At 39.1% G+C, this 22,602-nt stretch overlaps 1 protein-coding gene across 2 annotated transcripts in view; it reads right to left on the reverse strand.

Annotated features, from left to right (window-relative positions):
• Positions 1–22,602, reverse strand: part of Tnks (tankyrase) — a 159,981-nt gene that overhangs the window by 86,574 nt on the left and 50,805 nt on the right. For both annotated transcript variants that reach the window (XM_031339532.1, XM_031339533.1), the window contains exon 3: positions 19,191–19,286. In XM_031339532.1, coding sequence (XP_031195392.1) covers positions 19,191–19,286 — 96 coding nt within the window. The remainder of the gene's footprint in view (positions 1–19,190; positions 19,287–22,602) is intronic.

Below are 22,602 nucleotides of genomic sequence, written 5' to 3' on the forward strand. Positions count from 1 at the left end.
CCAGAACCACAGAATCTTCACAATCAAAACATGGCCCTGATAAGAGTCTTTAATCTTCCCTCTGAAATGTCACAAGCCAGATCTCCATCTTCTGCACTGTTCTCAACATGAGCTCGGAAGCGAGCTCCTACAGAACATCCCACAGAGTTCTTAACAATCAGTGGCTCTTCTAGCTCAAAGTTCCAAAGTCCTTCCACAGTCCTCCCCAAAACATGGTCAGGTTGTCACAGGAATACCCCAACCATGCTGGTACCAATTTGTCTTAGTCAGGGTTTCTATTCCTGCACAAACATCATGACCATGAAGCAAGTTGGGGAGGAAAGGGTTTATTTGGCTTACTTCCACATGGCTGTTCATCACCAAAGGAAGTCAGGACTGGAACTCAAGCAGGTCAGGAAGCAGGAGCTGATGCAGAGGCCATGGAGAGATGTTCCTTACTGGCTTGCTTCCCCTAGTTTGCTCAGTCTGCTCTCTTATAGAACCCAAGACTTCCAGCCCAGGGATAGCACCACCCACAAGGGGCCCTACCCCCTTGATCACTAATTGAGAAAATGCCCCACAGCTGGACCTCATGGAGGCACTTCCCCAACTGTGATAACTTCCCCCCTTCTGTGATAACTCCAGTCTGTGTCAAGTTGACACACAAAACCAGCCAGTACAACAACGCTGACCAAAGACTCAAAACCAGTCTTCTCATAACTGTTGTTGGGGTATGAAAAGTCTAATAGTCTATGGCTCTTGGGTGAAACATTGCCAGCCCAGAAGGGAATTTATCATTTAAACTATGTGTGTATATACACTTACACTTATTGTGGGTACTTTTAGATACATAAGAAATAATAGTATGATTCCTTAAGGCTTTTACTCGCTTTTTCTGTATTTTAATGTCCCTTCACTTCCAATTAATCCACACCATTTCTCGCATTTCCCCATTTGGTCACGTGTATCCTATAAATCTCCTCTCAACTGCTCTCCTTCCTGTGCTCCCAACTCCCCACAAGTGCTCTCCTTCCTGTGCTCCCAATTTCCGCCACACCCTAACTGTTCCTTTTTACTTTCCTGACTTATGCAGTTACTTTAGGCCATAGATTCATACCTGAAGACTTGGAGAAGGAATTGTCTTTCTGAGTCTGGGGTACCTCATTCAATATGAACAGCCCCCCCCTCCTCTTTTTTTGTTTTGGTTTTCAAGACAGGGTTTCTCTGTGTAGTCTTGGCTGTCCTGGAACTTGCTCTGTAGATCATACTGGCCTTGAATTTACAGAGATTCATACCTCTCGAGTGCTACCACCACTGCTTGGCTCAATATGATCTTTTCTAATTCTATCCATTTATCTGCAAAGTTCATGATTTCATTTTTCTTTGCTGCTGACTTGTCTTGCAAGTGTATACACACCGGATTTCCACCATCCATTCATCAGTTGAAGGACATTTAGGGCTATTTCCATTCCTAGTTATTGTGGTTGGAGAAGCAATGAACACATCTAAGTACGGAGCAGGATGCTGAGTCCTGTGGGTATATGCAGAGGAGTGGTAAACATGGGTCACACAGATTGATTTTGTGTTTTGAGGATCCCCATGCTGATTTCCAGAGTGGCTGCAGTAGTCCTCAGTTATACCAACAGTGAATGCAGGGTCCCTTGCCCCCACATCCTCTCCAGCATTTGTTGAATGTTGTTTTGTAGATTTTTGCCATTCTGACAAGTGTAAGATGAAATTTCAAAGTTAGTATTTCCTAATCGCTAAAGATGCTGAACATTTTTGGTATACTTTGTAGCCAGTTTTAGTCTTTATGAACTCACTGTTCCGATCCTAAGTCCATTTTTAAATGGGTTGGATGGTTTTCTGTTGCTTTATTTTTTTTAGTTATTTACATATTATGGCTATTAAACCCCTGTCACATATATAGCTGGGAAAGATCCCCTCACATTCTATGGTCTTCCTCTTCAACTATTTAATTTTTTTTTCTGTGTAGAAACTTTCCTCTTGTCAACTGGACAAACAGAGTCCTAGGAGAAAGTCCTTCCCTATATCTATGTCATGTCCGGTATATATGTATTAGTTTTTTCTTTTAAACAGTGACAAATTATACAGTCAGATAGTTTGTGACTAATCATCTTTATATGGTATAATATTCTGGTTCATCTTGTACCCTTTCAAAGTATTTGTCTCTAGCCCAAATAAATTTAGACACAAAATTTGAATTAGATATATATATAGAAAACCTAATGTGACAAAGATAGAAAACTATTTCAAATAAATTTACATTTTAAACATCTATACATTTTAGAGAATGCACTAAGCCAGGGACTGAAAATGATTCTCACACAATCTCTCATTCTGTTAGCAATAGATATTATCCATTCATTTGAGTAAATGTAACCCAATTGATAGAAGCAGTCATTTGTATAATGGCTTCTGCATAGAATTATCTAAGAATGGTGACAAAGACTACCTACCTAAGAGCTCTGCAAATGGTATAAAATCCCAGCAGTCTATTTTGGGATCCTTGGCAGCCTCATGTTTTATCATCTTGATGACTTTAATAGATTTAAGTAAAAAAATTGTTTAAAAGAATAAAAAATTTAAACTCAGGATCCAATTATTTCCTTGGCATCCTCAGTATGTTTCTCTGCTTTGTATAAATCTATAGCTTCTGATGATGGAGACTAAAGCGAGAAACCATCAGATTTTACAGAAAATGACTCTGGAGACAGGTCTATCTGAGGGCAGATGATGGAACTAATAGTAACTCAGTTCTTTTATGACAGGCACACAACCTATTATCCCGACTGGCCACCAGAAGGGGAGAGAGGGATACTGTGTATGTTAAAATTGTTACAATTGAGTTGCAAAACCAAGTTTGTTTTTCCCTTTTAAAAAACTAGCAGAAAAAGAAAGAAAGCAGCATTCTCAGGGGAAAAAAAAGATTTTAAAAGTACATATATAGTATTTGGAATACTCCACGGCACTAAAGTTCTTGTGAATATATTCCAAGAATTTGGCTTTTTGTTGAGGTAATTAGAATCCCATATTCCATGTAAAATAAAATTTCCAGAATTCGCATGCCTTTTGTCATAATATGGTATTAAGGGAAGAGACTGATGAGTAGATCAGATTGCTTTTGTTAGTACATGAAAATACACCCTAGAAGGCAGCACCATCAAGGTCTCTCCATCCTTGTACCTGCACCAACCCAATACCTCACTCCAGTGCTCACATGAATTGAAGAAAAACAGTTGTTTTCCACCTATCTACCAAACCCCACAAACAAAATCAACAGAATAGGCAACACTAAATGCTGAAGGAAGAATGTGCATCCTGAGAAATACCTCTTAGTTCCCACCAGCAAATAGCACTGAGTCTGTATGGGAAGTTGAACAAAGCAGGGTAGTCTTGCTTACTGCAGTGAGAGAGGACGTGGCCTGTGAGTGAGCAGCCCCATACCCAGGGAGAGGGTGTGAGAGACAAGTCGGTTTGAGTGCTTGCACACTGGCTGGAGATCTGAGGAAAGAGTCTAAGGAAGAAGACCTTTGTTCTAAATTGGTTGCAATTACAAAACGGGCATGCCCACGAGTAGATACAAAAGGCAGCTGTCATACACAAACTGGCTGAGGAAAGGATAGGGAATAGAGTAAACTAAACAGAGACTCTGCTCACCTCTGTGTTAGTGAATGTTGTTAGTTTGTCTTCTTGTTTTATTCATTTGATAATTTTTTTCCCCCAAATGTCCCAACTTGAAGCTGATGTTACATGAAACTGTAAGTCTGAAAGGAGAAAAATATAGTCTGCCTATGTCAAGAGTACCTTGACATACCTGTGGTACATTTGCATCCATTTATGTGCATGGGCACCCCACCACCATCACACACAATCTTAATTTAAAAGATGCTACTTACTTCTCAAAGGTTATTTCTGCCAATTGGTTGGACACAATTTCTTAAAATTTGTACCATGATAGCTTGCCTCCATTATTACAATGGCCACTTTAGTTGTCAATCACTGCTAATTCCAGCACACAGCCCCTCATGGGAAGGGGATGCTAAGAGTCTTTGGTGACTTTCTCTGGTCTCTGGGAAGGACATTCATTATGGTGGTGGTATATAGTGCTGGTGCACTCTACCAAGAAGGCTTCCGAAGAACCTCACCTTGTCTCTAAGTAAAGGTTTCAGAACATTCCCACCCTCATTTCTATATTTGTCGAGCAAACCTTTCTTTGTCAAGAGTACCTTAACATACCTGTGGCCCATTTGCATCCAATCATGTGTGTGGGTACTCCCTCAACTTAAACATATAAAATAAAAATAAAATTTAAAAGATGCTATATAAAAGAACATAGAATGTTTTCTTCCCTATGCTCTGGATGCTGATTTTTGCTATGTAGGTATAGCCATTTTTTGGTATGGCATTTTGTAAAATCCTTTAAAAATTTCTTTTATTTTTCATTATATATAATGTCATTGTCTTTATAAATCTTAATATATTTTTATTTTGAATATATTTAAAATTTTCTACTTTACATCAAACCTATTTGCTCAAAAATATCTTTACTCTCACTTTTGTTTAAATCATAGATTAGTTTTAACAGTTTTTTTTCTAAAAAGTATCACATAAAGATCTAAAGAAAAGAATTGAGACTAATCTTTCACTCTCCTTTCTTTCAGAAACAAACCATATAAACTCAACATTATTTCCCATGTCCTAAAACAAAGTCATATTAAAGTGCATATGTCTTTGGGTGTGACTTACAGCCCTTGCCTCTTTTAGGAGGCTTCTTGGCTCCAAAACTTGTTAATTCAAATCATAGCACTACTATGACACTTAACCGTACCAGAGGGTGCATGACACGGGTGCCATGGTTAAACAACTACAAGAGAATACAAAGGGACACAGAACTTTCTAGGAGACTATCAGCTGACAATTTTACATATAGCCTTATGACACACATCTGAGATGACAACACTCAAGAGGTTTGTGTGTCACTTCCACTCTTATTTGGACTTCTTCCCTCTATCTTTAACTCGCCTTTGCTTCCCCATCATCACCATGTTTCTGTTTGGGATGTTCACTTTTCTTTTGTAAAAACTATAGGTAAGAACTTATTAGTTTTTGAAAATGAAAATGAAATAATTTTGCAAACAAGTGCACAAAGGCACTGCTCTTCTGGAGACACCCATATCTGCTTGTTACTGCCCCTGGCATTCTAATAACTTCTTAAAAACAAGTCATTTTTGGTCCTGTCAGAAGCAATATATCATTCACTCTTAGTGCAATAGAGGATAGTAGAATAATAGAAAAACAACATATGGAAAGATTGAACATCAATAGAGAAATAAGGTCCCTTTTCATTTACCTGGGGCCCATTTCCAAACACTGAAGCCAAATACATATAACTAGAATTTTAAAGAGCAATAAAATTGTTCTCATAAGAAGGAAAAAAAGACAGGAATCTCAAGGGAAAGCAGATAACCTAAGAACTGGCATCCAGAATACCCCTTCTCACCAGGAGGAAGGACAGTGGTGCTTGGACAGGGGTGGGGGTTGGGGGGGTGATCCAGTCGGAGCCACAGATCCATGGGCAGACAGTCTTCCCACTGTATAAGCTCCTCTTATCTGGGGCTGATTTTCTATCCAATTAAGCTCGTAAGTACTACTTCCTTTAAGAGACATTTTCATATATAAAATGATACAGTCACTTCAGATAATTACACATTTTCTACGTTCTCTCAAAGGGAATTAAAGCATATCATTCCCTGTACTCCTCTCCATTCCCTGTCAGGCTGTCAATTCTGAAGACTTCCAATTCCACAGTTTAAAAAAAAAAAAAAAAAGATGTGCAGGATTCCAAAGCTGTCAGAGGGTTATGATCAAATGTATAAAATCAAGACACTCTTAAACTGCTGCTATTCTAAGTAGGCCTGATCCATTCCTCAAGAAAGTACTGGTTGGCACATGCAGCCATACCCACAGAGCTGAGGTGGCTAATTTGGTCACAAAGCTTCCTGAGAACTAGTTAGTATACCTAGTGTGCGAGCAGAGGAAGGCATCCTTCAGGAAGTCAACACACTGTGTTGTCACTCAATTAGGAACACAGAGTCTACTATGGTCTTGTAGAAAACATACGGCAAAAGCGCACAGGCAGCATCTGCTTTCAAAGTCAAGGAACTAAGTGCCCAGTAGTTAGCTTCAAAACAAGATAAAAAATAAAGAATTAGTAAGTGTGACAATGCTCATAAAATGTTCTGGCCTAAAATTACAAGGGAAGTTTAAATTTCATTCATATTTGAAAAGAAACATCTAATCTTGAGACAATTAAAAAAAAAAAAAGAGCATGGATGTGGTTGGAAGGGAATGTAAAGCGGAGAGAGGGAACTGTGTGATTTAAATAGCAATTTAAGAAGGCTGGTATGCAAGCAGAGAAACCAGAACACTCTCTGTTGTTTAGACCTCTCAGCTAAGCAGCGACCGCTCTCCCTTTTACCCAGTAATGCTTAAAAACTTTCCAATGGAAATAATTTCAAACACACAAAAGTTGAAAATTGAATACAGAAGACTCCTGCCTGCCACACCCACCAATTTTGTGCAACTCTGCCTGTGAGTTTTCTGTTTTCTACATGTATGTGTTTGTCTAGACACATGGCACCACCCCTGCTTCCACGCAAGGTCTCTAAGTCTCTCACTGGTGATGTTACACTGAGACGGTACTTCAATGTGACTATTTGAAACACAGATTGCTTGTCTGCATTCAGAGCCTGGGATTTCCTCTTCAGCCCCGACTTTCTTACCAAGCATGACAGACTTCCTGCCTAAGCTTGAGCCACAGCAGTCCTCTAGGAAATGCCTCTGGACTCTCATTACTTTGCTGTATTTCTTGTGTTTCCTTGTCTACCTGTCCCACTCTCCCAGGCTTCCTTTCTGAGATTTCAACTTTCTTGAATATTACCAATTTTAATGTTTTCTGGTTTATTATTCCTGTGTTTCATTTTACAAAAGGAAAACGTTTAAACTGATTAAGTAAAACAGTTCACTATATATACTAGGAGTCTATTCCTGCTGAACAATTAGTTCACCTCATGGCTGGTAGCTACAAGAACAAAGATTTTCTCATACAGTCTGTTGGGACTAGGAGATTGGGAATGGTTAGCTGAATGATTGGGACTCAGCATCTCAGGGCTGTATCTAAGCTATAGGACAAGCTACAGTAGTATCTCAAGACTTAGCTGACACTGGAAATCTTGAAAACTGACACTTCGGTCTTCATAGGAGTGGCTGGCAGACCTCAGGTCATCTGACTGGGCAGATATTCCAGTGCCACATTACAGGACTCCCTACAGAGTCACTCACAATACAGCACCCTGCTTGTTTCTAGAGTAGAATAATCCAAGAGACTCAGGAAGACAGCATTCAAGACAAAAGCACATAGTAGTGACATACCATAACTCTGGTACATGGTAGGGCTAAGAGACAACATAAAGATGTCAAAACCAAGACACAAGAGCTAAATACTACATATCGTTGCTTACAGAAAGAATGTCATATAGCAAATACCTTTTCATACTCACATCTTAAAAGTCTACCTTGAGAATAACCCATCAACAGTCCACAGAGAACTTACTTTATATGTGAAATACTCTACTGTATATTACATAGAGTATTACATATGTAATACTGATCACTAGTCATTTATGTAGACTCCAGTATTTTGTAATTACAAATAGATAACCCATTGCTTATACATTTTGTGACTGAAAAACAAAGTGTTATAAAATCTAGTCTGAATCGCTAATATATTAAAGTTGTTTCAGAAGAGTACTGGTCGGCATATTTTTCAAAGGAAGAGTTAAAGTCTTACTGCGCCTTTTTCCTGTCATTTAAAACAGCTTCATGATGTATTTTCAAGCACACAATAGTCCATAATAACTGTTACCTGCATCCCAGCAAATCTAAGGATCATAGATAGCAGTAACATCATTAAGTAAACAGCAGAAAGTGTTAAAGGGGGATAAGGGAGCAACTGGGATGAGTGAGGCAAATCTTATAGCAGAATCTGTAAAAAAGAGGTGACTACTAGGTAAAGATATAGCAAATGATAGGCTACTTTAAAAATGTTTATGAAAAGGTTCAGAGTTCAAAAACTATTTAAAGAAATTCAGTTACCAGGCATTACTGGAAAAAGTCATAAGCCAAGAACTATTTCCATAAAACAGTAGAAAGATGAACTGTATTGTACTTGCAATAACACTGCATCAATACTTTATCTTCCAATTATGATTGCTACATTTTGGCTAGTGCCTTTGTTCTTAGGCAAGAGTATATCCCAAAGTGTTGAGCCATGAAGCACCACATATCTGCAACTGACTCGAAAGATACAGTAAAGACAAGTGTAAGGCTGTGTGCATGAGCGAGAGATGGGGGTCTCACTATGTAGGCCTGGTAAATCTACATAAAAATTATTGTAAAACTTTATTTTATCAATCTGACAGGATTTGGAATCACCTAGGAGACACACATATGGGAATGCTGGCGAGAGTGTTTCCATGGAGATTTACCTGGGAGGGATGTACACCAGAATGTGGGCATTGCCAGTACATGGGTCTAGGTCCAGGTTCTATAAAACAAGGAGGAGGAGGAGGAGGAGGAGGGGAGGAGGAGGAGGATAACCACCAAGACGAAGTGGGCTGTCCACTAGTATTCATCTCTTTCTGATTCCTGACTCACACAGATGTGACCAATCCTCCTCACGTTCTTAGTCATGCCTTCTCTCTCATAAAAAACTGGTATACTGTTAATAATACATCTGGTTCTAGTCTATCAATAACTATCCATCTACTGACTAATCACTTATTTTACAGGTATTTTATTGGGACTTGGGATCTTAACAATAAGCAAAGAGAATTCCACTTCTCAAGATTCTAATACTAGAAGGGATGTGAATCAGGCAACACATAAATGAAATCACTGAATATAGGAACAGGTGGGAGATGAGAAGAGTAATGAACTGTGGCATGCATACACAAATTTCCCTTTATAATTAACTACTGCATCCTCTAACCGATTAACCTCTACCCCATTTAAATATAAACGTACTGCAGCAATAAGATCTCTTTAGCAGAAGGGTTGGGAGGACTGTGTGCCCTGGGGTTCCAGGTCTAAGACTGTCAGGGACTGATGGTCCAATGGCTTGCTAAGCAAATGAGGGTAACTGAGTTAGCCTTTTATTAGCACCTGACATTCTCTTTGCTGGTACCTAGAGCATGCTGGGAGATGTTAGTACAAACTATCCCTGAACATATCAGACACAGGAGCAGAGATCTGAAAGTGGTTTTGGTTTTCAGGATAACATAACATTTTACATCATATCCTACCCCAGATTCCACAGCAAAATCATAATTTTACTTTTATTTCATTTTAAAAGTTAAAACATTTCAACAATTCTCTATATTGCCTTTTTTGCCAATATCACAATACCAGTGAGCCAGTATTATTGTATTTTATAATTGCTTACATCTTGGATCCTAATTGGGAGAGATTTAGAGAATCAGGAATATCACAAAAATTCATGCTACTCATTCTCATAGATCCTCATAGTATCAAGAGTAACAAGTAGAAATGACCGATTCAAATACTTTCAGACTAGAGAGGTGGCTTAGCTATTAAGAGCACAAACTATTCTAGAAGACCAAGGTTTCATTCCCAGCACCCATGTTAGGTACCTCACAACCACATGTAACACTAATGCAAGGGGTCTGCCATCTTCCACTGGCTTCCTCCTGGGCACTGGCACATGCATGGCATATACTCATGCAGACATGCACATATACACATAAATAAGAATAAATCGTTAGGGGAGTATGAAGGGGTGGGTAGATCTGCGAAGAATTAAGATAAATATGATTATAATACATTGTATAAAATTCTCAATTCTCTTTAATCCTAGCACTTGGGAAGCAGAGGCAGACAGACCTCTGTGAGTTCAAGGCCAGCCAGGTCTACAAAATGAGTTCTAGGACAGGACAGCTAGGGCTGCTACACAGAGAAACCCTGTCTTGAAAACAAACAAACAAACAACAACAACAAAAAACAAAGAAAAAATCCTCAATTCTCAAGAAACACATGTTGAGATTCAAAATGATACAGATATATATGAACTATGTCAAAGGAGATTCGAAAGTAATTTTTATTTTGTGTTTGTGAGAAATTTTGACTGTGTGTATGTTTGTGCAAGTGCCTGTGAGTATCAGATACCCTGGAACTGGCCTTTCAGCTGGTTGTGAACTCCCATATACGTGGGTGCTGAGAACTAACCCTAGGTCTTTCAGAAGAGCAACAAGTGCTCCTAACCACTAAGTCATCCTTCTAGTTCCTAAAACAAATGTTTTTTACAAAATTATGGGACTAGAGAGATGGCTCTGTGGTTAAGAACACTGCCTGGTCTTCCAGAGGTCCAAGGTTCAATTCCTAGCACCCACATGGTAGTTTACAACTGTCTAGAACTGTATGGGATGATTCCCTCTTCTGGTGTGCACCTATACATGCAAACCAAACCTTCATATACATAGATTAAAGTATTTTAGGATCTGTGAGAAAATAGAGTAAATATTTTCCCTATCACTATCAGTAAATGCACCTAGAAAACTTACATGTGATACAGCAAACAAAAATAAAAGAACCTTAAGAGGCAGACAGAAGCTCAACCTACTAGGAGCTTCGTTATAAAGAATGATATAGTATTCAGTTTCCAAGTATTCTTAACTCTATATTTGCTAAATGTTATGAACTAAAAAGGCTGGTAACTTGGAAATATCAACTGCCATAGTTAAAATGACCCATACGTTTCTCTAAGAAACTAAACAGAACCTATCAAGACAGGCAACTTGTGCAAAACGACCAGCCTTCTCCAGTGAAATACTGCCCGTATCTACATACTCTCCCAATATGCAGCCCATCCTACCTACGCCAACTACAAGCCAGTGACACCCACAGATGTGCACTCTCCCCAGGCTTTAATTACAAGGCCGGGAGCCTCAACTTTCATGTCTGCCAACAATGTATCCTGGGATCACACTAAGGACAACTGCAGAGCTCCACCTACACCCAGCAAAAGTAAGATGCTCCTACATTTCTCATTGGCGGGAGGACAGCGGAGGCCCTGTAGAGACTCACCAACAGCAGAGGGGCTGCCACCCCAACACCATGATGTCAGTGGAGGTCACATAGAGAAATGTAATAAGAAACAATACTATCCAGCCACAAAATTCTCAATAGCAGTCTGGAGAGGAGGCAGATGTCCACTCACTCTGCTTTGGATGACAGAGCAGGGGTGAACCCACCCTTAGCTCAGGAGCCGGTGGCTCGACATCCTGCAGTTCTTTCGCCAAAGCAGAGTAAGATTAAAATACATTCTCACCCCACAAACAAAATGTATAGTGTCAATAGAAAAGTGTTTGCTATAGGAAGATCATTACAAATCAAATAAAAGGGACAATCGATATTCTACGGTTTCTTATTGCTACCGTAACAAATTACCATAACACAAATATATTACACTAAAGTTCTAGGAGTCAGAAATCTACCACAGGCCTTGGAAAAATCTACATACACTAATTAAAATAACAGAACCTGGTAGAAAAAGAGAATACTGTACAATTAATTTTGTATGAAAGAAATTAATTCTAGTCTAATGAATAATATTGGCAGGTAGATAAATGTCTCACAAGTGTGTTTTTAAAGCATGAGACACTTTATCAGTATCAGTTAAGTAGAATTCAGAGTAAGGAAAATAATCAGAAACAGTCCTGACATAATGAAAACAGACCAGTTCACAATGAAACATGCTATCTTAAATTTGCATGTACCAGAAAACAAAACTGCAGCACATTTGAAGCAAACAGGGACAGAACTTAAAGGGAGCTACAAATTTATAATTTTAGTTAAAATTTTACTACCACTCTCTTAACTGATTAAACTAGAGAGAAAAATCAATCAGGACACAGAGCAAACACATCTAGGATACACTTATCAACCTCATGGTCTTTTATCAGACTCACAGAACTTACACCAATAGAGAACATACTATGCACCATAAAATGAACACAATACAAACAAGAAAAAAAAAAAAAAAACCCAAAGAATTTAAAATGAAACAGCATTTTCCCAGAACACAACTCCACACGAAAGTGACATAAGAAGGTAACAGCGAGCCTTCAAGTATTTAAGATCAAACAACAGCAGTAAGTAGTCCATGGATGATGAAGGAATTCTCAGTTAATTCCAAAAGAATATTAAACTGAATTACTAGAAAAACAAATCAGCATTTATGGGAAACAGTAAAAGGAATGTTTAGAACAACCTTCTTAAGAGTGAAAGCATTCGAGAAGAAAGCCACATCTGGTCAAGTTCTGCTTTCTTTCTTCAAACACCAAGACCAGCAAAGCAGGCGCAATGTAGAAAGAAGGAAAAATGAGAAAACATTTGAAACTAATTTCAAATATCAATGAAATTGACAAAGAAAAATACAAATGACGAATATCAAGAAGAAACAGGATATCACTGCTGAGTCTAGAAAGGACAGCAGCCTATAAGGCACAGGAAAACTCTACAGAACTCCAAACAAATTTGAGAGTTTACTTAACCAAAACTCAGCAATTCTTTCAAAGACCTCCCAGGAGCCAGGCAAGGAGAAATGCACAACTTACCTGTCCTGTCTATAGTAAACAATTAAGGTAACAAAGTATCAGGCCCAAAGGATTAGACGTTTATTTTAACAAAAAGGGGAGAAATTAAAAGGGGGGCAATGTTTCACAATCTCCTTAAAGAAAAAACTGGAGGGGGGGTCAGGGAGGAGGAGGGGGGTAGAGAACAAAGGGAATGTTTCAGCCTACCCCATAACTAGAACACAGCAAACACCTCTGGTGTAGGTATCTACATTCAGACAGATGGTATCAAAATCTCCTTGTGATACTTAGAACAGTTTTACAAGAGATGACCACTAGGGAGGGTAGTAAAGAGTATGGGGGGGGGGGTCTTTTTGTACTATCTGCTACATATATACCTGGATCTATAATGGTATCTACATCAAAATTTCAAGGAAAGAACTAGTAATCTTACAACAACAAAACATTAATAAATTCTAGCACCATCTATACCACATAAACAAACATGGGAGCTGGGTATATAGTAAATCACTTGCCTAACATGATGAGGCCCTAAGTTCTAATGTCCAATACCACAATGCAAAAATTAATAAGTTTACCATAATAAAATTTAAAAGAACCATTTAAAATAGAAATTTGGTTAAAGTTCTATTGAAACAACTACAGAACTGCTAATTTAATACCAAAAAAAAAAAAAAAAAAAAAAAAAATCGGCCAGGTGGTGGTGGTGCACGCCTTTAATCCCCAACGGAGAGGGAGGCAGAGGCAGGTGGATTTCTAAATTCAAGGCCAGCCTGGTCTACAGAGTGAGTTCCAGGACAGCCAAGGCTATACAGAGAAACCCTGTCTCCAAAAAAACAATAAGAAAAAAACAAAACAACAACAACAACAACAAAACATCACAGCTACTCTCAAAGTACACATCAACAAATTACTGGGCTTCAGACTACTGTTACTGATAAATGGAAGCTCTCATTGGGCTTTGCTTTATGCTTTTAGGACAGGGGTTTCATACTAAGAGTAGAGAACATAGTAGGCAAGTATCCAATCTGATCACCCAGCTCCATCCTCCGCCCTGGAACTCTCTGACTTAGGATACTGGGTGTCTTTGAGCTTGTTATCCCTTGCCTTCACTCCCACAAAGCTCAAGGCTGGTATTACAAGTCTGTGCCATCATTTGGTTTTGATGATATAAGCTTGATGACTATAACTATACAAAAAAACAGTTGACTATGAACAGCCTGAAACACTAGAGTGCTGGGGTCATTTCAACATTGTTAGAAATTACAAATTAATATGTGTATATCTAACAAGAACTCTTGTAAGGCCTACTTACATTATTTTACCTGTCTTTTATTTATCAATAACTCAAACATTTTAAATATCATATACACTTACAGCTCAGAAGGCAGTACATCAACTGTAAGCAACCCAAAACAATTTTTGATAAAGAAGGAAATGTATTAAGATTATGAACTAGAAAGATGGCTCAGCTGTTATGAAAACTTGCTGCTCTTCCAAAGGACCCATGTTCAATTCCCAGCACCTACAAAGTAGCTCACAACTTTCTGTAACTCCACTTCCTAAGAATCCAATGCTCTCTTCTGACATCCATGGGCACAAGTACACATATGGTACAAAGACATACATGCAGGCAAAGCATCCATACATGTATTTTTTTTTTAACTAAGATTATGTCAATTAAGATTAATGAGTATCTTCTCTGTCATTTCTATCTACTCAGTTACCAAAAGTTAGATCCTGGCCATACATTTTTAATCTAATCACTCAATACACTGTAAGTCCTTAGTTCAATCTTTCATTGTATTAGTACAAGCAAATAAAGGCTACAAAACATGATGTTAGGTATCAACAAATTCATGAAAAAACCAAAATTAGTTAATGGAACAGGGAACAAGATGATGAAACATTTGAACAGATACCTAACTGATGAGCCACAAAGTTCTAGAGCCGTGCTTACTTCAGAAGAAAAGAGCCTGTGTATGTGAGAAACAACAAACATACAACTGGATGAAAATATGGAGCCGAGAATAAACGACTGAAATATGCAAAATATAAGCAAGATTATGACAGGCCATAGCTGAAGAATTTGGATTTTTATCCAGGGGTAATAGGAATATGTTAAAGAACAGGATGCTGGTTTATGCTCTATAAAGCCTACTCTGGCTACAGTGACAAGAACTGGGATTCAGAGCCCCATAGTGACTGTTGTCAAGGAAGAAAGGGGATGAAGATTTGGGCCCCAAAGCAAAGGCCTAAGGTGGTGAGAAACAGGAGGCACAGCAATCTGAAAGTACAGAATGTAGACCTAGTATCGAGAAGGTGGATGAAAAGTGTACAAAAACAATGAGAAACCTTTTCTTGAGTAAATCCCTAGTGGTCAAACCTAAGCAGGCATAGTCCAGATCCCTAAAATCCTCACTAATTATTCCACTTAGTAAAGAAGCAGTGGAAAGCAGTGGAGTAGAATTCCAGACATCCACTGCTGAATTACCAAGCCAGGCTCTATAAGCACTCACCACGCTCCTCAACACGGTGTGTGAAGGTGAGCCATGCTGATCACTCTGCAGCACAGGGAGGCTGCCCAGCAACCAGAGATGAGGATTTCTTTAGAGGTACAATGAGCTCAGCTTAAAGTTTCTTACTGGTTTTGGCTTTGCTGTTGTTTTGTTTTTTTGAGACAGGGTATTTACTCCATAATACAGAGAAACCTGGAATTCTCTAAGTAGCTCAGTTGACCTCAAACTTGCAGTGAGTATCCTGCCTCAGTCTACCAAGTGCTGGGGTTATAAGAGTAAGGGTTATTTAGTTTTCCAGCTCCTTTCTTATTTTTGTTTCTCAATATTAACTAGGAAGGCACTAGGGCCAATTTCCAGGCCAACCTTGTGACCATAGAAACACACATAGTTCATATTCTAATTATCATTGATCATGCCAAAGATAAACATTTTTCTTGGTCCATCTACCCTTCCCTAAACTCTCAGTCCACCAGTTTTCCCCTTGCTTGATTCATTCCACTGACATCCTCCATCCTTTCCATAGTGCCCAGGTATTTTACTTTCCATGGGGAAAAAAAATCCTCCTTAGTCCTACTACGAAACAATGTCTTGTCTTTTCTTTTTATCATTTTTCCAGACAGGGTTTGTGTAGCCCTTGGAACTTGCTCTGTAGCTAGCTTGGAACTCACAAAGATCTGTCTTGCCTCTGCCTCCTGAGTGCTAAGATTAAATGCATGCACCACAGCTGCTTGGCCAACAATGCCTTTTTTTAACACATTCAGGTGTTCCCATAATTATACCACATGCAATACAAGCAAACCTTCAAATACATTCACGTCAAGAACAGAAACATCCATTTCTATGTGTTAAGACTGATTATGGTAAAGCAACACAATTTTGGTGAAACTGAAAATCTCAAAGTCATAAAGGTGAATACAAGCTAAAAATAGGGTCTGAAGAGTGCTCACCTATAATGCACAAAGCCCTGAGCACAGAGACTCATACCCGTGCCACTAAATCAAATACTGCATATTATGTATGAATGCCAATCATTAGCAAAACACAAACACATGCCTATGTAATACTTCACTCAGTTCTACGTAGCACATTTTGCTGTGTCCTAGTAGAAAAGGAAAGGCCATGCAAAGTACATCAATGCCACCTCTAAGGGAAAATTATGACCGTTCTCTTTTGTGTTTTTCTTATTTCCCTCCATTTCCAAACATTTTTATAAACAGAAAAAGTCCGAACTGTTACTCTTACAATTCTAAAATTATAACACGCTAAATATCTTGTTCAATAATATTTACATATGCTTTGACATTTTATATTCTTGTTCTAAAAAAACAAGACAAAAAACACAAAACAACACGGTTTCCAAGCCCCCCAGCTGATTACCTAGAACACAGGTAATTAACAAAAGCTAAAACCTTTTAGACTTCTATAAACTTTATCATTCACTCAAATAGTTCAGCAAATATTTGAACTAGTCTTTCTAATTAGCCTTCTCTTTCAAATGTCGAATGGCACTATCCAAAGCAAAGGCTATGTGGTAACGGTCAACTGTCACACTGACAGTCTGTTTGCTTTTTATAGCAGTCTTTATATATATAAAAAAACTTAAAACAAAATCAATCAAAACATACATTTAATGTTCTATAAAAAGAGATTTACTCTTTGTTAATTTGCTTTAAGGTATACCTGCACATTGTTTGGTTAATGAAGCAAAGTTGTAACATAAATGATAGACTATCAGAGTTTCAGCACCTAAATACCCACAGAGAAATTAAAGAAAGAAAACCACTCCCAAGTTATATAATAACACTGCAACTCATCTGGAATAAAAATGAGTCTCAGAGTAAGCCTAACACCTCTAAGATATTCCTTTCAAGAGTCTCCCTTTCCTTCAGGACAGTGTGATAAGGACTGAACATAGGCTTTGAACTTACTGGACAAGACTAGGCCATACCCTGAGCCCACTTACCTTTGTAAAAATCAATGCTTAATCTTCTAAAATTTAGTTTGGGAAATAATATTTCCATCGTAACTCCAGCAAAAAGAATTTCTTAGTAACAAGCCTATATGGACAGAAAACCTTTCTGAAACAGCTCACCTGAGTGTTTTCTTAATGTAATTTATATAGCTTCAATGTGCAGTAGAATAGTTCATATTTCCAAGAAAACTACTATTCTTAACTTTTTGCCTTAAACCACAACTGAAAGAAAAGTTGCCTCAAAAATATTTTTAGAAGGAAGAGTGCCAGTAGCAGTCGAATATTAGTAGTAAAATGTAGAAAACTGTAGAATCTCCCCATCTAAGCACAGTGCAATGCTAGACAGTGTCCAAATCAACTTCAGATCCGCTATCTGACCCCCGCTGTGCTCCAGCCTCTTCAAACAATCACACCAAAGCTCTACCCTAAAATGATCTTCTCTGACCTGCAGTGAAGATTAGGAGACAGCTTCTTATGGTTAATAGCTTATATCTAAACTTATGTCTTTCAAAAAGTAGAGGCACAGTCCTAAAGGCAATGGTGCATTAAATGTACCTAGCAAATGAACAGTCAGGCAAAGAGACCGAGAGGGGAAAGGTCACTCACAACTATACAGTCTTGCTTGGTACTTGGCACATACTGTAGCAGCTACTCTGATGCATTCAATGTACCTAGCAAATGAACAGGCAGGCAGAGAGACAGAGAAGAGGAAAGGTCAGGGGGAGGACACTCACAACTATACAGTCTTGCTTGGCACTTGGCACATACTGTAGCAGCTAGTCTGAGAGGAGCTGGTCCCGTGCTGTCTTTCTCCTCTGGCCAGAGACCCCTGAAAGCTGCTATACTGTTGTACGTGACTGTTTAATCAAGAGACTGAAGGTTTCAGGACTAGGCAGGTCAGAGACAAATCAAGTAGGCCTGATTTCATCATTTAAAACCGTGCATTAACTCCATCTCCACTGATTTAAACAGCTTTATTCCTCTGGTATATGCTCTCCTCATGCAGCAACTCATTTAAACTTTAATTAATTGAGAAATATCAGATTACCCTGATTTAGCAGTGATTATATTAATTTTAGCACAGTGGGAAGTTGTCTTTCCATGTAGAGTAATTAAGCAAAATTCCATATATTTTTAAAGCTTTCTGTACATATAAATGCCTTCTATTCACCTCACAATCTCTATTAAGAGTGCACAGCACAGACTGATAACTTAAGCTCAGATCTCTCTCATAGTTAGAGTCACTTACTTCTACATAATCTACAACAGCACTGTACCACTGCAGTGACAGAGAGGCTCCAAATTACAAAGTGAAGGAAGGCAGAGGCAGCAGGGCCGAGATGCTGAGAACAAAAACAGACAGAGCCAATGCAGCACTGAGAACCAAGATCAATGACAACAGCAGTTCAAGATCTAGCCGTTAAACATAATCTTGCAGACCATGACGAGGGGTGCTTTCTACCCTCAGGGTCTTCTCTGTGCTGGTTCTTGACATTTACTTTTAAATTAATAAGCCCCAAATCTGCACTATTAGAAGTAGAAAGACAATATATTACCTCAGTCCAAAAAACTTGGCTATCTGTAAAAAGTGCAAAGACATGATAAAATGTATAAAAGTGGGCGAGGAGAGCACCCGAGTGCTTAGCTGTTGAGCCCAGGGGTAAGGCAGCAGGTTGTCTCCCCAATGAAAACTACTTTTACAATAACACAAATGCCCTTGTCTGATCAACAGTGAAGGGCTTTAAAAAACCAGCCAAGAAGAGGAGGTAGAGGAAAACTGTGATGGAAGCCATAAAACTGACAAAATATGAGAAACACTATGATTTAATACTATAATTCTCAGTGCTATAAGCAGTAAGATTAATATATAAACATATATATACATATATAGGTATATATCTCAACACAATTAATAAGATACATATCCTATCAATAAGGTATTTAGTATTTTCTTAGCTTCATTAGTGGAAAAATACTCAGTGCATGGAAATCTTCTAACATCAGTCTCTAGCCCTGGTTCCTTACCTGTGAGGACAGCTTTTGCTGAAGGATCTGCCAGGTCCAGAGCTGATTTCCCATCGGTGTTCCGGATGTTTGGATCGGCTCCGTGCTGCAGCAGCACTGTGCAGGGAAAGCAGAAACAGTATCTTACCTCGGGGATACAGAGATTATTTACTGCTAAGTGTCGCCTCGGCATGGTGTAGGCATAAACATACATTGCACAATTTTTTCTCTTTCAAGAAAAGAAAAATGAAAGAAACAGGGAAAAAAAGCACTGCAGCAAAGGATCTTCTCTAGAGGAAAGCGAAGTTGGCAACTTATGGTACAGTATTATCACATGACCTGACATCATAACCATGAAACTAGAAGCTTGCCCTGGACAGTCCTGCTTTGCCTCTGAGGCAGCAGGCTGGGAGCTGTGCTTGCTCGCTCCCTGACTCGCTCTGTGAGATGTGCTAGCTGAAGCTGCCCTATCTTTACTACGACTGGGACTGCTTGTTGCTGCTGCTTCACAGCTCAATTTCCAAACGCTTCCTCTCTCAGAAGAGTTGTAACCCCGTGCAAGGCTTTTAGTGGCTCCGTGCTTACATACGAAACTCACCATAGACACACTGGCTTGCTTCCAGAAGTTTAACAGACACACTAATGCATGCAACTCCAGCTCTTGCAGCCATGCTACAAAAAAGAACTATTTCCTGTATTATAATCCTCCATCAAATTTCTAGAACTAGAAATCCAATCACTGAAATGCATGTAACAAAGGTATTTCATAAAAAAAAACTACAGAGAACCCTTTAGATTCAGAGCTTCTTATAAATGAACGGGCAGGTAAATAGAATATGGATATGGCATTTTGGTAAGTATCTAATGGCAGGTAAACAACCCGTGCTGCGTAAGAGCAGAGCCCCGGAGACTACTAGAGTGCTACTACCCTTCTGATATTTAGGCATCCTTTAGACAGAAACCTGAAATCCAAGGAGGTGAGGAAAGCGACCCCTCCGAGCACCTACATAACCACATCTGATCCCACAACAGAGGAACACTTAGGTGTAGACTGAGTCACTGGCAGGCTTCTTTCTAATTTACTGGGGGTGGGGACACAATGTAGAGGTAAGAGGACAATCACTCCCTGGGATCCACATGGTCTTAGTGAGAAGTGTCTTTACCCACTGAGCCATCTCATTAGCCACTGTTGTTCGGTTTTTTTCTAAGCAACAAAATTTTTCATTCTTTAGCAGAATATATACAAAAGAACCAAATTTAAACTAATAGTCTTCAATTTTAGAACTCTCGTTAACATACATGGGATTTAAGCAGTGAGGAGGCTAAGAATGTAGCTCATTTGGTAGAGTGCATACCTATCATAGTACATTTGAAACACAAATAAATCTCGTATTGAGACCTGGATTCCAACTTCAAAATATCTCATCCTATATATATGCAAATATTCCAAAGTCCTCGGGTAGGATGGGTCTGAACACCAAAGTCCTTTGGACTCACACATTTTATTTAGATAAGGGATACTTATATCTTACATAGGATCTTTAGGATTGAAATGGTGGCTCCGCTGGTGAAATGCTTATTATATAAGCATGAGGAGCCAGGTTCTGATCCTTAGCATCCATGTAAAAAGGTAGGCACAGCAGCATTCATTGGTCATACAGAGCTAGAGAAATGGAACAGAAAGATCCCTGGAGCTAGCTGGTCATAGTCTAGCCAATCAGTGTATCCCAGGCTCAGTGAGAGACTGTCTCAAAACGCACAGTGGGAGTGACTGAGGAAAAACACTCAATGTAGACTCTCTAGAATCCAAAAACAAAGGTACACTCCTAACAGGCAACTATGGATACATACCACCACTGACCCCACCCAACATGAAAACTGTTTAAAACATTCAGTTATAGGCTCTGAGCCACTGCGAGGAATTCTCAAGTTTTCATTCAGTCTAAGTTCTACACTGAAGCCCATCATTCTTTTGAAATTTGGAAGGTGATCTTCCTATTACTGAGTCATATTGTTTGTAAAGCCGCTTTCTGTGATGCATAAGTCATCAAGGTTATGGCTTTGCTACAATGGATAGCTGTCTGAAGGTAAGCGTTCACACCTCTCGCCTTAGATCTGGGGTAATTTCACACTTGCAGTATTAAAACAAGCCATGCTTGGGAGACACAGAGAGATCTGCAGACCTTTCGCAGTCATCCACCCACCAATTGCGGGTCTCCTTGGTTTCTGTTGTCTTCAGCCAATCATAGTCTAAAATATTAAATGCAAGTTTCACACCGTGCACCAGTCTGAGAACCCTGCTCCATCCACCCACGAGGTGAACCAGCACTCTGTCCAGTGTACTCACACTGCATGTGCTGCCCACCCCCAGTCACTCAGTAGTCATCTCAGCTAGCAGATCAATGGGCACAGCATCAGGGCTGATGGTAACTCTTATTCTACTTAGGAATAGCTTCAAACAGTAAGCATAATGATGCTGGTTGCTAGTGGTTCAAACACATCAAAAAGCAGCTTAGCATAGCATGCTTTCTTTAAACGAGAAGACAGAAGTTCTCAACTTCAGAAGAAAACTGAGTTCCGATCTCTGTGAGGACAAGTCTGTCGCTGAGACTATGAGGAAGGGCAAAGTAGTCCACGGTAGTTATGCTGCTGCGCATGTACGAGAGGGAACCCTAGAGCTGCTTACAGTAACCTCCACTACAGTACAGCAGTTCTTAGGACTAGATGCTACTGTTAATCTGGGACACCATGCACAGATTAAACTGCAATATTGTCTCCTCTATATACACATATGTATGGGAAAGTACAGATACAAGGCTCAGCACAGGTTTCAGGCATCCACTGTGAGTGTAACGATGTGTCCTGTGTACACAGGTGGGGGGGGGGTGCTGTGTATTATTTAATTCCTGAATGTAGCAATGAAAGTGGTTATTTTTTAGATGTTTCTAAAGTGACTCAAGATTAAAGAATTAAATAATACAGCATCAAGCTATTGTTACTTTATCTTCCTGAGGTTATTACTGTTGGTCAACCTAAATACATTTGGAATTAACTTAAAAAACAAACAGCTGGGCACACTTGTGAGGGATTTTTAGTTAACTGGATCCTTTGAGGTAACCCTAAATCTGGGCCAATCTTCTTGTAGCAGCCCACTCAGAGGACATGGAAAAGAAGGTTTTGCTCAAGGAGGACAAGTACAATTCTCATTAACAAGTTGAGATATCCTCAGCTGAGACATTCAGCCTCACAAACTGACTAATTCTTGGGACTTTCTACTGAAAGACAGTCACTGTTGGACTAGTTGGACCAAAGTCTATAAGCCACTCTAATAAATCCCCCTGTATATATGTAAATTTCTCTTTAGAACCCTGACTATACAAGCAAAATGATCAGTTTTTGCAGAAAGTTTTTTAATTCCAGAAGGAAATTTCAC

Source organism: Mastomys coucha, unplaced genomic scaffold (genome assembly GCF_008632895.1).
Source record: "Mastomys coucha isolate ucsf_1 unplaced genomic scaffold, UCSF_Mcou_1 pScaffold22, whole genome shotgun sequence".
NCBI lineage: Eukaryota > Metazoa > Chordata > Mammalia > Rodentia > Muridae > Mastomys > Mastomys coucha.